Source organism: Eucalyptus grandis, chromosome 1 (genome assembly GCF_016545825.1).
Source record: "Eucalyptus grandis isolate ANBG69807.140 chromosome 1, ASM1654582v1, whole genome shotgun sequence".
In the NCBI taxonomy this organism is placed as follows: Eukaryota; Viridiplantae; Streptophyta; class Magnoliopsida; order Myrtales; family Myrtaceae; genus Eucalyptus; species Eucalyptus grandis.
This window is the reverse complement of record NC_052612.1, coordinates 37,520,839-37,537,431: the sequence shown is the minus strand read 5'-3', so window position 1 is coordinate 37,537,431 and position 16,593 is coordinate 37,520,839. Positions and strand designations below refer to the sequence as shown.

At 40.9% G+C, this 16,593-nt stretch overlaps 2 protein-coding genes across 2 annotated transcripts; one reads left to right on the top strand and one right to left on the bottom strand.

The window, feature by feature from the left end:
• Positions 1 to 15: 15 nt before the first annotated feature.
• Positions 16 to 2,097, top strand: LOC104441090 (probable O-methyltransferase 3). The gene is made up of 2 exons (XM_010054096.3): positions 16 to 619; positions 1,631 to 2,097. The coding sequence occupies exons 1-2, from the start codon at positions 44 to 46 to the stop codon at positions 1,934 to 1,936; spliced, it is 882 nt and encodes a 293-aa protein (XP_010052398.2). The 5' UTR covers positions 16 to 43; the 3' UTR covers positions 1,937 to 2,097.
• Positions 2,098 to 6,506: 4,409 nt separating this feature from the next.
• LOC108956252 lies at positions 6,507 to 15,403 on the bottom strand. The gene is made up of 4 exons (XM_039298936.1): positions 15,290 to 15,403; positions 12,494 to 12,735; positions 12,121 to 12,212; positions 6,507 to 6,728 (listed from the first exon to the last, which is right to left on the bottom strand). Exons 1-4 carry the CDS (start codon positions 15,401 to 15,403, stop codon positions 6,688 to 6,690), a joined length of 489 nt encoding a protein of 162 aa, XP_039154870.1. The 3' UTR covers positions 6,507 to 6,687.
• Positions 15,404 to 16,593: the final 1,190 nt, after the last annotated feature.

Here is a 16,593-nt window from a genome sequence, read left to right as displayed (position 1 = left end):
GCTGTCGGTCCCCAACTCCAAGGTGACCTTCCTGCGCCGCCTCATGGCGGTCCTTGCCCAAACTGGCTTCGTCTCTCAAGGAAAGTCTGCTGCTAATAATGACCATGAGCAACTAGGGTTGACGTACTCACTCACTCCCATTTCACGTGCGATCCTGAAAGGCGAACCCGGTGGCTTGTCGCCTATGGTGTCGTTCATCCTTGGCCCCGTCATACAAGATCCATTGCACAGCCTGGGGGAGTGGCTCAAGAGCGAGAGCCCAAGCCCTTGCACGCCCTTCGTCATGAAGCACGGGAAGAGCCTGTGGGAGTACGCGGCCCAGGACGAGGGGCTGAACCAGTCCGTGAACGAAGCCATGGCAAGTGACGGGCCAATGATCGCAAGGCTGATGATGGAGAAACGTGGACGGCAGCTGTTCCAAGGGTTGAGGACGGTGGTCGACGTCGGAGGAGGGAGTGGAGGGTTGGCGAGGGAGGCGGCAGAGGCGTTTCCACAAGTGGAGTGGAGGGTGCTCGATCTGCCGCACGTGGTGGCCGGCTTGGAGGGGACGAGGAACTTGAAGTTTGTGGGTGGTGACATGTTTAACGCTGTTCCTTCGGCGGATGCTGTTTTGCTCAAGGTCCGTACGAAAGATATTTTATTTTTTTTCTTCCTTAGTCACATTGCAAGTGCATGAAGCTTCACGCATTCTTTTTGTTCCGGTATCTAAAATTTTTATTTGTTTAATCAAATACCTAACTCTTTTAACATGACTCAATACAAGGTCTTCGCTAAATACGTGGAAGGAAAATGCCTGCATTAAATATTTAAGTTGGTCACTATATTGAAAAAGAAAAAATTCAGGTACTCGATCGAGAAAGTGATAAGACCTCAGTTACTTATGGGGTCGTTAGCCTTCAAAAGAAATGCAAACGAAACTTTAATTTACTTTTGACCTAATGGGAAAGTACATTTTGACACCAATCTTACATGAATAGATTACTGGATGGTGATACTACTTAATCTATTGACTAAGATTCTTAATGAGGACAGATAAAAAGGCAACAAATCAAATCAAATATAAACTATGAAGGCTACTTAATCATATAACAAACTTTTCATTAATTAACTTAATTGATTCCACTAAATTGAGAGGGTTCATATGCTATTGTGGGTCTCAATTTATGAACACGTACCTCTTTCTTTCTTCGTTTTTAGTTGTCAAGCAATGGTACTAAGTGATATCTTGGCTTTCTAGTTTTTTTGTTTTACTTTCCACCTTTGAGGCTTTTTTTTTTTTTTTTACATTTGAAACGTGATTTTTTTTTCATACAATCTTTAATTAAAAAATTACACATATAAGCCTTTAATTTCTTTTTTCATCATGCCAAATTATTCCTATAATTTTTGGAAGTTAGAATATTTTAAGTTTGATAGCAAAATACACAAGCAAACCTTCTTCCTAAAATTTATGTAACATTATCATATCAAGATTCACTAATCTCAAATCAAATTCCATCAAATGTGCATTCGCTTTTCCAATCTTCAGCAGAATACTTTAGGCTCATAGGCAAATCCTCTTTCTCTCGTAAGCGGGAGTGCCGAATGATACATATATTCTAAGAGATGCATATCTACATCTATCTATCAGTGGATATTACATGATTGGAGCGACGAAGAGAGCGTGAAGATACTGAAGCGGTGTAAAGAAGCCGTTTTGAGCAATAGTAAGAAGGGAAAGGTGATTATAATAGATATAGTGATCGGTGATGAGTCCGAGGAAGACGAAGCATCGATGGGGATTAAGCTTTGCTTTGACATGTTGATGATGACGGTTGTCCAAGGCAAAGAGAGGAACGAGAAAGAATGGGCTAACCTCTTTCAGGAGGCTGGTTTCACTGAATACAGAATCACTCCTTTGGAGGGTATTAGATCTCTCATTGAGGTTTATCCTTGATGATTGAGATTAATTAAAGTAATATGTGCCCTTGACATCAAGGGTGGTCTGATTAATGTGGTTGCAATTTCTCCTCTTCTTCTTTTCCTCTTTTAGTGTGATTTAATAGATGTGTCTTTCATTTGCAGGTCTATCATAAAAGGAATTGTGCTTGAATTTGTGTGTATTAGTACATTTCTAAATAAGAAGATTTATTCACTTATATCATTTTAATAAGATGTGAATATTTTTACTAGACAAGGGTCGTTGATCTTTCTAAGTGATGTGATTATAGTATTACATTGAGTCATATGTAGCGCATATAACTTTTTGTTCATGGAAGCCATTCTATTTTGGTTGAAATGGACAGTTCTAAATTTATGTATATGCCGATGTTTCTTTATTGTACCTCAATCCTATTTCTTCACCTCATATCTAACTTAAATAATACCTACCTAATAATTAAATTAAAGAAAAACACATCTTTCATGGGTACCCTTGAGTCAGATAGGATCTTGGGTTGGTTTACATTCCTATGTTTTGTCTTTAAAATCCACTTATTTTGAGATTGATCACCACTTTGTATTACTAGACATTGGGGCATAATTACCCGGTAGCAGTGAAATTAAAGCCATACCCAATGGATATTTAAAGGGGAATAGTTACAAAAACCAATTAGAAACAAGCAGCCTTTGATCAGGCATGAATATGTCCATATTTACCCGATCAAAGAATGGAAAATTGCTGTTGTTAATTTGTACTAATCAATGTACTACATTGCTCTCTCTCTCTCTCTCTCTCTCTCTCTCTCTCTCTCTCTCTCTCTCTCGTCACTTTTTCTGTTCACTCGCTACCATATCAAGGAGAGAGATCGACCATAGAGCACGAAAAATCTCTGCACACCATCGGTCTCTACATGTCTAAGGCGGGAAAATATTGGATGGAGCTCCAATTTTACTATAGCATCATACAAGTCCTGCACACGCGTTGCCCAACACCACGCTGGAATCGGACTCCCTTTGCAAAATATTCAACTCTCTCTCCTGCTGGGTCCCACCAGATTAGCTGGACCCCACAACAGATCTTCTCTCTCACAGTTAATTTGAGTGAAGTGTGGGACCTTCTCTCTCTCTCCATTTTTCCGTTCGACTCTCGCCCGGCCGCTCGACCCTTCGCTCGCAGCGACGGACGATGGAGCTTGCCGTCCAAAGAACCACGCTACCGCCGCCCCCGCCGCTTCCGCGTCCGCCTCGTCGGCCGCCTCTGCATCCGAGCTGCAGCTAATATTTTCTCGTTCGTTCTGCCCCTTCGTCGCGCTGCTCCTTCTCCGACGGACGACGGAGCCTGCCGCAGCGCTTCGGAAGGCGAAGGCGGAGGTGGAGTGGTCCATCAGCCAGCGGCAGCGTGGTTCGTCAGGCGGTCCCTTGAGTTTCTGATTGGAAAGTGGCAAACTCATGGGCAGTGGTTTCTCGCGTCGATTAGCTGGCCTAGGTACAACCAAAAGATTCAACCCAAAAAAGGAAAGGTGAAGATTCTAGAGTCGCCTCACTGGCACAACAAAACCAGATCAACAAAATGGGTTAGTCTTCCAGTGCTCGCCGTCGCGCGCATGAATCGGAGCCCTAGAGAGGTTCTTTTTCTAACAATTAGTCATTTTTGGGTTGACTCTAGTTATTTCTCAGCGGTTCTTTATAGCGCTCACTTTAGGTGATTTCCAGTTTTTGCAGAATTCGCGTTAAATTGGAATAAGAAAATGCCATCGATTGTTTGTGGTTTGCTTCGGATTGTGATAAACTCGGAGAAGGTTTTTCACAACGCTCGGTTGTTTCTCTTTCTATTTTCTGGCTGCTTGTTATATTGAGAATGAAAGAGTTGTGTGGGGCGATTGCAGAGTCGCAAGGACGTGAAGGATCTTTGTCTGTTGTTAAGAGGCAGCTGTTGTTTAAAAGTTGTAATCTTCTGCTTCAGGAAATAAGTTTCTTGACGGTTGTGTTTGACGATCTCCATCCCTGACATTTTGAATAGGAATACTCAGCCGCGGTTTCAGTTCATTTTGCTGAATAGGCGAAGCGCAGGTTTGACCCAGAGGGAAAGGTTTTTGGTGGGACCCAGCAGGAGAGAGAGTTGAATATTTTCCAAAGGGAGTTTGATTCCAATGTGGCGTTGGGTTGAGTGGACTCGTATGACGACACGCTGGACTGGACTCAAAGCTCCACCAAATATTTTCTCATCTGAGTCACAAAGGTCCCAAGAAGGCTAAAGCCTAAAATGTCATATGGGCCATAGGCTGAAGAAGTAGCCGAAGCGATAATGCGTTGGTTTGGCGCATCGGATTTAAGTCTCCAAGTGTTGTCATTTCCAGCTGCATGTCAAATCTAATCACATGCTTCTAGGCTCTAATCACACTCTTCACCTATCAAAAATAGATGGGGATAAAATAAAATGTTGCAACAGTTTTCTTAATATGAGTTACATAATTGATATTATAATTTATCGTTTTATAGGATTGATTTAAAATGAGATAGAATATTTATTAATTATTCTAATATGAGACTAACTAGTGTGGACCGAATTGAGCTTAGCTTGTAATGAGAAGGTATGGTTAAATTTTATAAATAATACTCAAGTCTTTCTTCTAATTATAATTCTCACAATTATCCTCATAAAAAGGTATTTACCTAGCATTAAAGGATGAGAGACCATCTTATCAAGGGCAAAAGAACGCTTCAAGTGCTATAATTTTACTCAAATGGACACTTAAGTATCATAACTTACGAAAGAATGTACACTTAAGTACCACATTCAAGAAAAACAGATCACTTTAATGCCACTCCGACCAAAGTCCGCCAAAATGCCGACGTGGCATTTTTCCGGTGAAGCGCGCCCAAGACAACGCCGTTTTGCACACGACGTGGCCAAATAATGCAAAACCAGCGTTGTTTTGGATTGATGTGGTAAAAAAAAAAAAAAAAATAATTAAATTAAATTTATTTAAAATATTAAAAATGATAATTTTAAAATTAAATTTAGTTAAAAATATAATATATTTTAAAAATATATTTTTAAAAAGGAACGGGGAGGCGGCCGAGGATCGCCCTCGCCGCCCGCCGCCGGAAGGGCCGGCGACGGTGGGGGGGGTCGGCCAAGGTTGCCGGGCCTGGCTAAGGGCCGTGACCTTGGCCATTGGCGGCGAGGGCTCGCGAGCCCTCGTCCCAAATCGGGGTGAGGGTCGCGCCCTCGCCCATATCCAAGAGGGTTGGCGGCCCTCACCCCGGCCGGGCCTGGGCCGCCGACCTTCCCTAGATCCATGGCCAACGGCAAGGGCTCGCGGCCCTCGCCTAGATCCAGCGAGGGTCGGCGACCCTTGGCTCGACCATTGCCAGCCCTTCTCGGTCGCCGCCCGGGCGACCCCCGGGCCGGCGACGACCCTTGGCTCGGCCACGCGAGGGTCGCCGACCCCTAGCCGGGCTTAACGACCCTGGCCGACCCTTCCCCCGCCATCGCCAGCCCTTCCCAACGACAAGGACGGCCGAGGGCTAATCCCTCAACCACCTCCCCCGTTCCTTTTTTTTTTTTTTTTTTTTTTAAAATTATTAATTATTATTTTTTAATATTTTTACTAAAATTAAATTAAATTAAATTAATTATTTTTTCTATCATGTCAACCCAAAATGATACCGTTTTTGCATTATTTGACCATGTCACCGTACAAAATAGCATCATTTTGGGCTCGGTTCGCCGAAAAAATGCAACGTCAGCATTTTAGCTGGATTTTGACCGGATTGGCACTCAAGTGATCCCTTTTACTCCGATTTTGGCACTTAAATGTACATTTCGTAAATTATGGCACTTAAGTGTCCCTTTATGCAAAGTTATAACACTTGAGGGGTTCGCACGTCTCTTATCAAGCTAGTGATACAAATGGCACTAGAGGAGAAAGACTTCTATGTGGATCATTACTTTTCCGCTTTTGTATCAAGATTGATGGATTCAAAAATAGGTGCACTAATATTTTTACTCAATTATATTTGTTCTTGTCCCTCTTGTAGTTATCAGGCATGGTGAAAGCATGAACCGATCAAAAATGCTTGCAATCGGGGCTTCCCTGCACAGACCACCGTTGCATGATGGTGAAAGCAGGACCGACATGAGATTTGTTGCTTGTTGTGATCCTGTTCTATAAATCTGGGGAACCCTAGACCATTATCTTGGCAATATTGAGCCAAGCTAGAATTTGTGGTGAATCTTCCTTGTTTAAGTAGTCATGCATTACCATAGAAACTCCCAATTCTTTAGCAAATACAGTTGGAGCACATAACATCTCAGAATCCTGATTATTTCAACCAATACCACATATAGTCTTCTACTACCAATAGGAAAACCCCAGATGGGTCGGCCCAACCAACGTTTGGACTAGTAGTTGAACTAGTCGAACCAGCCTAATCAAGTGGTTCAAGCAATGGATATAGCTTTAGGGCTGAAGAGCACGAAACTCTTCAGCTGTTGATCCGGAGATCACAAACTCCAACATAGGTGCACTAAAATGTAAGTATTAATTTATTTAATTTACAAATCTAGTTTTTGGGTTCTCATTGACATTATTTTATGTGTTCAGGGAATGGATTGGGCTAATGCCGCCCAAGAAGGACGACAGGTTGGAATAATATTCTTCAAATTATTGAATTGATCAAGGAACAAGAAGTTCTGGTTTTGGATACAATGCAAGAAACCAGGGCCTTCACTCAACTAATTCCGAAGCATTTCATTAATGATCATGGGGCCTTCAAAGGGTTGAAATCGGCGCCAACGCCGGCTGCAACAGAAAAGGCAAGCTAATGGTGAACAACTCGATTTTCCACTTTGCAAAATATGCCTAGTGGGGAGATGGAGAAGAATATAGTCTTCTTACTTTTATTTGATTGTCTTTTCTTTAATTTTTTTTTTTTTTAAATTTACTCACGTACGCAGTTCACTGTTTAAGAGTGGCTAATACTAATGAGATTATTAAAAGTTGATTAATAAATTTCTTTTTCCTTCAAATAAATCTCCTTCTAATATATATCAAAAGATCCGACCGGTAAACGCACCTTCAACCTACTTGCAATATCTATAAAAAGCCAACATTTTCTTGCCTAAAGAGTTGCTGCTACTCCTCATAGGACTTGGAGTATAAAATACCAACATTAACAAACCTTCGCACTCTATTTAGAACGATAAATAATGCAGCATATTTATCAACAAATGGCAAACTCACCGATATTTTCTTCTATACAAAGGACGTACGCACTCGTTTTTCAGGATGTTAAAAAAAGTTTGTCTTGAAGTCTTGTCATTTTCATCCATGTGTCAAGGCTAATCGCATATTTCTAAGCTCCGAATCACAAACTTTACCTATCCTATCAAAAAGATATGCATAAGACGAAAGGTTTTATCACCAACCTTGAAGTCGGCTTCTCTCTCTCTCTCTCTCTCTCTAGTCTCAGTCTCATAAAAACAAAAGCTTAGTATTTCTCACGCCCTCTTCTCTCTCCCCTCAACAAAATTAGCATTCCCACGTTACCACCTCATCTCTCTCATTTAAAATCTCTCTCTAGAAAATCACCTTCATTCCCATCTTCTACCTTCTCTCGGTTTTTTCTTCAAGGGCATTTCTATGCGACAAGGAAAAAAGCACCATTTTCCTTTGCACGTATGCACGTACTGTGACCTTTTCCTCCACCATTTTCCTACTGCCAGAACCATGACTCTTCACTCCGTCAACTCTCGACTTCGCAGCGTGGGGGAGAGACTCAGCTAGAGAGAAAATGTCGTGGCTCGCTTCGGGAGCATTCCATGCACTGCCGATCAACATGAACGCATCACGCACCCGGTGCCCTATGGCCATGGACGTTGGTTGCGCTACCATGGTCGGCACGAGCTGATGGGTTAGTTGCGTGAGTGTTGTGATGGGTAGGCGACCAAGCTGTTTGAGTATTTGTTGAGGTCTTTTTGGTGTCCTTTTTCTTGATAAGGTGAGAGGACAAGAGAGGGGAGGAGGGCTTGAAGGTTTACTTTGGGTTGTTCTTACTTGTTGCTTGTTGATTGTTACATATATATATAGATCCGTGGCTCTTCAACTTCGCACCATTCTCTTCGACCACTCCAATTCTTCACGTGGCGGTCTGTTTATATTGGACTCTAGTATGCTACCTATCACCAGAGCATACTAATATCCGATATAAGCAGACTACCACGTGAGAATTACAATTCCTCTAAGCCTGAATTCTTTTTTGGCTCTCATGCGTTTTCTTCTATGTTTTCGGTCAAATTGAATGCCAGAATGCTGAAGCAAGATGAATTGTTAATTTCCACGTACTTTTCTACACCACTGAGCACTAGGGATGAGCATGGTCTGGGTTGGGTTGGTCCACCTCCTAACCCTGAGACCACCCCGCACAATGCTGGTCCTCAATTTTTGGGACTGAGGACCAACCCTATTGAGCTTGGAACCGAGGACCAGACCTACCCAATGGGTTTGGTCTAGTTCCAGAGACAACCCAAGACCAACCGATAATTATTTATTTCAATTTTTATATTCCTTAAAAAAATAATTGAGAACCGAACTAACCCAATGGGTTCGGTCTAGTTTTAAGGTCAACTCAGGATCAACCAATAATTTTGTATTTCATTTTTTGTACTCCTTGAAAAGGCAACCGGGAATTGTACCAACCCAATGGGTTCGATGATGAGTGAGGTCAGTTAAGAAAAGCAAGTGATGAGGGTCAAGTGGGGTGAGTGTCGAATAGAATGAGCATCAAATGTCGAGCGGAGAGCAACAAGCCAATCAAGCATCGAACGACGAGCGGCACAAGTGACCCAAAGTGAGCGAGGTGAGAACGGAGAAATTATTTCTTTCGATTTTGGAAAATTGAAGACTAAGAGGACAAATAAGACAAAAAAAAAGAACGAATACTAGAAGAGGATGCTATAAGATGCATTTTCTGACGTCATAAGGACTCCTCACAAAAACATTTTCCTCTTTCGTAAATTATGACTATTGACGGTGTAAAAGACATTAAAAGCCTAAGTTATTAAAGAACAATATAAAATTATTTGAACTCATCACTAAAAAGCTGTTAATGTTGTTGACGCCATTTATTTTAAGGTTTTTTCTATATAAAAAAATTATATATTCCGCGTTGGATTGACTCGGAACTCTCAGAATCGAGAATCAACCTGCATAGTACTAGTCCAAGAATTTCCAGGACCAAGGACCAACCCAATCTCCCTGGGAACCAGATTAGGACTTACAGGATTGGGCGGTTCAAGGTTGACCTTGGACCGATGCTCACCCCTACTGAGGACTAGGTGGTGCAACATGGGTTGATCGGGCTTCAGCGGCCAACCTAGAGGAGGAGGAAAATGATTAGAAGGAGGAGGTGAGATTGTAGGAGTGGAGATACTGAGATTGTGGAGGTGGAGAAGAGCAGTTGAGATTGAGATAACTTTCTGATTTCCTTCTCTTTGTTTATTTTTTTTAATTTGGGTGGGAACTGTTTTTTCTTCTTTAAATTCCTTTCATGTTTTACTTTGGTTTTTGGTGAAGCGATGACTTGTTCCTAAGGAGTAGGGCCATCAAATGGGTGGGTCAAATCGAGTTTTGGTCAAGTCGAAAATAGTCTAACCCATATCGATCCATTTAACCTATTTTGACCCATTTTCATATGATATAAATTTAATGGCTCATACCTGACCCAACTCACACCTGATCCTACCCATATTATCGAGACACATTAATATTTAACTCAATCTAGGAAAACCCACTCCCACCCAATTAATCTACTTTAAGCTCTTCACACTATATATGTATATATATACTTGAATAAAAACTTCACATCTAATTAAAATAGTAAAATAAATAATAAAAATTAGTAAATAAAATAAAAAAGTGAAAATTTTAAATTGAAATACTTTTGAAAAATTCTTGATAAGAAAAAGTTTGATTAGTTAATAATTAACATGAAAATAATATTTGTTTATAACAAATCTTCTAGGATGTGAGAATGTGTAAATTCTTAACTGTGATTTACTAAATTAAAAAATACATTATAATGTTTACAATTTCTATTTTGATATTGATTGAATTTCTATCTAGACAACATTGAGTTTCCTCTAAAAGTACTTCTCTAGTATGTATACGGATATCTATCTATAAAAATATTTTAAAAATCAAATTTTTAATTATTTTTAAAAATTTTGATTTTTTTATTATTTTTTTCTTTAATTTCTTTTCTTTTCTTCTTTTCTCTTTTCTTTCCTCTTCTTATTTTTCCATCTTCTTCCTCCTTGTTCCTCCATTGATGGTAACCGGCCCAAGCTCGTCAGCTCGAGCTCCGTCACAGTCGGCAAGCTCGCAGCTCAGCAGATTCAAGCAACCCGAGCTTAGCCAAGGCTGGCAAGCTTACGACTAAATCAGGGCAAAACTAAGCTCCATCGCGGCTGGTAAGCTCATGGCTCGCTAGATCCAAGCGAGCTCGACTCCGCCGAGGCCGACAAGCTCATGGCTCACCGGATCCAAGTGAGCTCGGCTCGCCAAGACTAGCGAGCTCTAACTCTATCGAGGCCGATGAGCTTGTTGCTCACTATATCCAAGCAAGCTCTAGCCTCGCCAGTCATAGGCGACCTCGAGCTCACCTAAGGTCAACGAGCTCGAGCTCGAGCCTTGCTTGGCTGGTCGCCAGTCGTCACTGTTCTAGCCATGGCTAAGGAAGGAGAAAGAAGAAAGATAAAGGAAAAAAAAGGAAAGAAAAAAGAAATATAAAAAATAATTATGATTTCAATTTCTATAAAAAAAACATTAATTTATAAAGTTAAAGGGGAAATTGGGTTGGAAATCGATTTTTAAGTTCAACTCATTTAAGACCCTTTAACTAGTTTCTTTAAAATGTAAATGACTCATACATGACTCATTTTAAAATGTAAATGACCCATATATGACCCATTTATGATTTAAATGAGTCAAATATGGGTCTAACACCCATTTTGACACCTCTATAGTACGGAGAACAATTTGGAATAATCGATATGGATCTCGTCAACCACAACAACATACAAAGAATAATTTATACGTAAATTAATGTTGCGATATGGTAGATATACACTACGCTTTTAACATGTTATCACTAACTTCGTAACATAATAGATATTTAATATTTAGTGTCTTGAGGGGATTTTTAACGTATTTCTAATAACAAATGTTGAAGTGAGGCTTTAGCCGAGAGTCGAATATGATTTACCTATTTGAACACTCCATTATAACTTGCTACAATACAGGATAACATGATGTAACTTGCGATACATATATTTTTCAAGTTGCGAGGCAATACCTCAATATGCAATGTCTATTTTCAATATTCCAGTTTCAATTTGTAAAGCCATTGAGAAGAAAATAGCCAACTTCTAGTGGATAAATGGAAATAAAGCTGCTGGATTACATTGGAGGAAATGGGAAATTTTTTTGAAGCTCAAAAAGGATGAAGGGGGTCTTGGATTCAAAGACTTACTAGCTTTTAACAAAGCTATGTTAGAGAAACAATCGTGACATATGTACCGGCAACCTGAGACTCTCTTGAGTCAGATAATGAAGGGTCTCTACTTCCCACATTGTGACTTTTGGAAAGCTGGAAAAGGTTCCCGTCCTTTGTGGGGATGGCAAAGCTTTATAGTAAAAAGAGATGCTATATCCCCTCAAGTTATATGGGCGGTAGTTAATGGACAAAAAGTTTTCATTAGAGAAGATAGATGGCTGAAGAATGGACCTATAGGTGGACCAGTAACAAGAAACGAGCCACTTAAAGTGGCTGACTTGATAGGCATGGAAGCAACAAAATGGAAAGAATTGATGTTAAGATCGTTGTTTGATGATGAGATTGTAAGGGAAATCCTTGCAATCCCTATAGGCCTACCAACTACAAAAGATAAATCGGTCTGGACAAATAATAGGTCAAGGTCTTACACAATGAAGAACGGATATTTTAGCAGCAGAGATGTATCAACCAACCCACACATAACAACAGCAACCTCATCCTACCAAACTAAACTAGAACTCTAGAAATATATCTGGCAATTAGGAACAGCACCCAAAGTGAAAATTTTCCTATGGAATGCATGTCAAAATACTCTGCCTACTCCGGACAATTTGTATAGGGGAAAGATAGTACCCGAACTTGTATGCCCTATATGCAAACAAGAAGTGGAAACCATCGAGCACACGTTGTTGCTTTGCCCTTGGACATCTCGGATATGGAGCGAAACTCCCCTGCAAATCAAAATTACAAGAATTGAGTTAACTTGACTCGACGAGTGGCTGCACAAGGTAAAAGGAGACCCACGAAGCACCGACAAATTTGACCAAATAGCTACTACCCCGTGGTGCATCTGGAAAGATAGAAATCAATTCATCTTCAGTCAACGACCCATGCACCCACAACAAACGCTATTTAGGGCCGTAGCTTTCACGAAGATTTTGCAACTTGGAACCGGAAGTCCAAAGAAAAGAAGAGATGCGAAGATCCAATTCACAGGTGGTGACCCCTGTACCCTGGTACATTGAAGGTGAACATTGACGCCTCCTTTGTAGGCAACGACAACGCGAAATCAGCCAATGCTGAAAATAGGGGAGCGGTCACCTGCTTATGCCAAGACTCCTGGGGTCGGTTAGTCGACGGATTCTCCAAGATGATTGTAGCAACCTCAGCAGAACAAGCAGAGGCTCTCAAGCTTCTTGAAACCCTAGAGTTTCTCTCGCTGAGATCTAACCAAAACTTGCAAGTACATTCTGACTACAATGTTCTCGTGCAAGTCGTTCTCATGTAAGAGGAGTCTAACTGGAAAGTACAGCCACTTGTGGACCGAGTCATGACCAAACTGAAGGAGTTTCCGGGCCTCACTCCGGCCCACTGCAGCAAGGACACAAACAAAACAGCATATTGGCTTGCAAAAGCCCAAAAAACGAATGGCCTCCCTAGTAATTGGGTAGCAAACCCCCCCTTGCCTGTTCTCTTTGATTTGTTATGTGCTGATGCTCTTGATGTTTATGCACCGAACTTGGTTAAGTAAATCAATATCATCAATCGTACTTTTGACCAAAAAAAGAAAACTCAACAATGAATTAGTATATTTGGTCCTATGCATCCATTTTAATTTTTTTTATCAATTAAGTTTGAGAACAAAATAAAAACTATCAGACCGTGGGAAATCAACGTGAATGTAATTGCTTTCGGACTCTCCCAATTCACATTCCCTTAGTTTCGGTCATTGAGGCTAAATCCTTTATGTCACTCAAACATGATAAAATAATTTGCTGAAGACGGAAAACACTATATCACGATATTGCATTCGTTCAATTATTTATCTTACATTTAATTAATCGAATGTATGGAGGTCAATCTAGTGCAACAATTTTGTACCTCGATCTAAAAGATTTGGATGGTACTATTAAAAAAATTATTTTGATGGGCACTATGGCATGCAGCTGTTAAAATAGTACAAATTCTCTACAATCATAGTTTTGTTGGGGATTTCTAATCTAGAAAAATATTCCGTATGCTGTGGTATGAACCCAATCAAACCTTGTTCCAATTTCAATATCGGAATGAAGGAAGAGAACCGATCGATCTTGTTCCGATTTTTATGTTGCATTCAATTGACGCCTCTAAGGATTTGAGGATCCCATTTGAAGACATGGTCCTTGTTCCTATGTTGTGAGCTCAATCATGCAGATAAACCGATACGTAATGTGATACATATACATATGCAAAAAGGGAAATTTTGGATCAACTTCACGCACTGAACGGTAAAGTCAAAGGCATATGTTCCTTAACCCTGAAAGAATAGATATAAGAGCCTAATAATGACGCAAGATGCAGTTGGACCATATAGGATTTGCTTTGTAAAGGACATTCTTCATTCTCGGCACAGAAGCAAATGGCGCACATTTTTTTTTTCTTTTGTTCTTCATAAGCGTAAGTCGATTTGTATAGTTTAACATGGTATCTGACATTTGCTTGTTTCCACTTACAGAGAAATGAAAATCATGGGACTGGAAGAATCGTGAAACATCATAGACGTTTTGGTAATATGAAGTCTTGACATTAGCTTACTGTCCTTAAATTATCAAATGAGGCTCTGTCCTTAACAACGAAACATAGTTGCAATTCCTTGGAGATGTACTCACCTAGAAGAATACGCAGAGCTAAGCACGTTAACTTTGAGGATAGTAAACGGACATCACAACTCTAAAAGTCAATTACCCTTTTGAAGCTGACACGTAGAGCTCGGTATATTCTCATTTGTCTCAGTAGAATCAATGAGAAAAGGAAAAATTTAGAAACATGCACCATTTGATCACCCATAAATATGTCCGTATTTATCCATTTAAAGAATGGAGAATTGCTAGTACTTGGCCTTCCATATGGGGCTCTGACAGACTTTTCTAATTGGCTCAAGACAGGAGGAGGTGTGTGATGGCGATGATGGGTTTCATTTTTATTTCTTTTTAAATTTAATGTTTTTCACTTTAATTGGGGACAGTGATGAACATAAGTGGGCCCTTTCGTGCTCCTCTCTCTCTCTCTCTCTCTCTCTCTCTCTCTGCGCTAGAGAGATGAAGTCAATTCACCGTCTAAAATTTGGAAGTCAATTCCTCGAAAAATTCTCTTTCTTAATTCATTATTAGTGAGCTAAGTTAAGCAACATTTTCTGCAAAATCTATCCTAATTCTCTGTCGCCATTAATAAAGCTTTCTTAATTCATTATTAGTGATACATCTCCGATAAGCTTTTGAGTTGGTCATCTTAGTTCAAGCCCCTTTTTTGAATTTTCCAATATCATCCCAATGTAAGGAATGAAGGATGTGATTGATGTTTCTGTACGTTACGAACGAGCTTGGCCTATTTACAAACTAAACACGGCCCTTTTTTTTTGGCTATAATAGAAATCTCTCTGCCTTAGAAGTTGACGGAGAGACATTTTAGCTGCTGCAGGTGAATGCTTCGAACATCACTTAGCCATTCCGAAATCACAAGCATCTTTCCACTTCATTTGAACGCTTCAAGAGTACAAGAAAGCAAGGATCTAAAAGAGAAGCTAAAAGGAAAATGCTCGTTTCTCCGCGCACACACGTACACGCACTTCCTACTCTAATCGTGACCGGCTTCATATGTCGACGATGAGTTTTCTTACTGCTCAGGAGGCATTGCGGCGATCTCCGCCGCCTTATGCCCTGCCTCCATCGTATACTCCTTGGCCTTCGCGACCGTTTTGCTTCACGGCTCCGTAGCCTTCCTTGCTCTTCTCTGCCAAGTACTGGGTCGTCTCACTCGCGCCCTAAACCACCTTCTCCTTCACTTTCCCTCCCTTTTCACCATCACCACGCCTCTCTGGGCCATTTCGTCCGGCTTCTCCGCTTCCTCTTAGAGCCTCTTTCATTATTCTCAGCTCTCCGTTCATTTGGTAAATACCATAGCACACATCTCTTCTGTCTTCTCCACCGCCCTTCTCTTCTCAAAACTTCTCTATCTGTGGATAGTATAACCGCCTCCGCCAAAACTTCGATGCGTACTGTACGGGCGCAGAAGGATCGGGCCAAAAATCAATTCAACTTTGCGTTGAATTAGTTCTTTGCCCAATCCTCCTACGCTGTTCAGGTTCAGTAGGCATCGAACTTTGGCGGAGGCGGTCACCACTGTTCAAGTAGAGATGTGTCGAGAAAAGAAGGGTGATCGAGAAGACAGGAGATTTGGAGAGATGAGAATGCAGCCGAGAGTATCCGAGACTCGGGCGAGAGTGCAACAGCGAAGAAGAGACGGCTTTATAGGAACCGAAGAAGTTCTCTTTTCAATGCTGGCTTCCTGATTGCAGCATAAAGATGGTATCAAAAATGGAACAGCCGTCCGCATTGGGAAACGGAGGTACGAATGACGGCCTGGGATCCTCCTCTCCGTGCCGTTCAGCCACTAACGTCCCGTCTCCGCCACGTGTTTTTCCCCCGCCACACCCCCCCCGGGGTCCCTCTCTCTCTCTCTCTCTTTCAAACATCTCTGCCCGCTCCTTCCTTACGCTTCACGCCAAATGCCATCTCTCTCTCTCCCTCTCTCATCTGCGCTATACGCAGCGAGAGCTCGAAGTAGCAGTAAGACGAACAGGAGACACATTTTCGCTCGCCCAGCCGTCGCCATTTCTGGTTTTCTATGTTTTCTTTCCCTGGAAAGCATGTTCTTCTAACTTATCCAAGTCACCATCATATTTATTAATTCATATCAAGATGCATTGATGCCACACCCTTATTTCGTGCAACGAAGCGAGATTTTTGCTCCACCACTTCACAATTCAAATCTCATCTCCTCCCACCTTTTCTCTCCAAATTTCTGCTTACTTTTATGCTAATGATAAATCCTACCTAAATCAGATAAGTAAAGAAAATCGGAAAGCCTCGTCTAAACAAATCATATTTATCAAGGTTGATTAAAAAGTGGAAAAATTAGAGCATATAATGTTGCTGTAAAAAAATTTCACAAGACGTCCTATCAAACTATAGCTAATATAATACGACCAATAAAAAAAAAACTATAGCTAATATAAGGAGGGTTAGGGAGATGACAAAAAGTTAAAATTCCCAAATTAATGATAGATAAAATCAC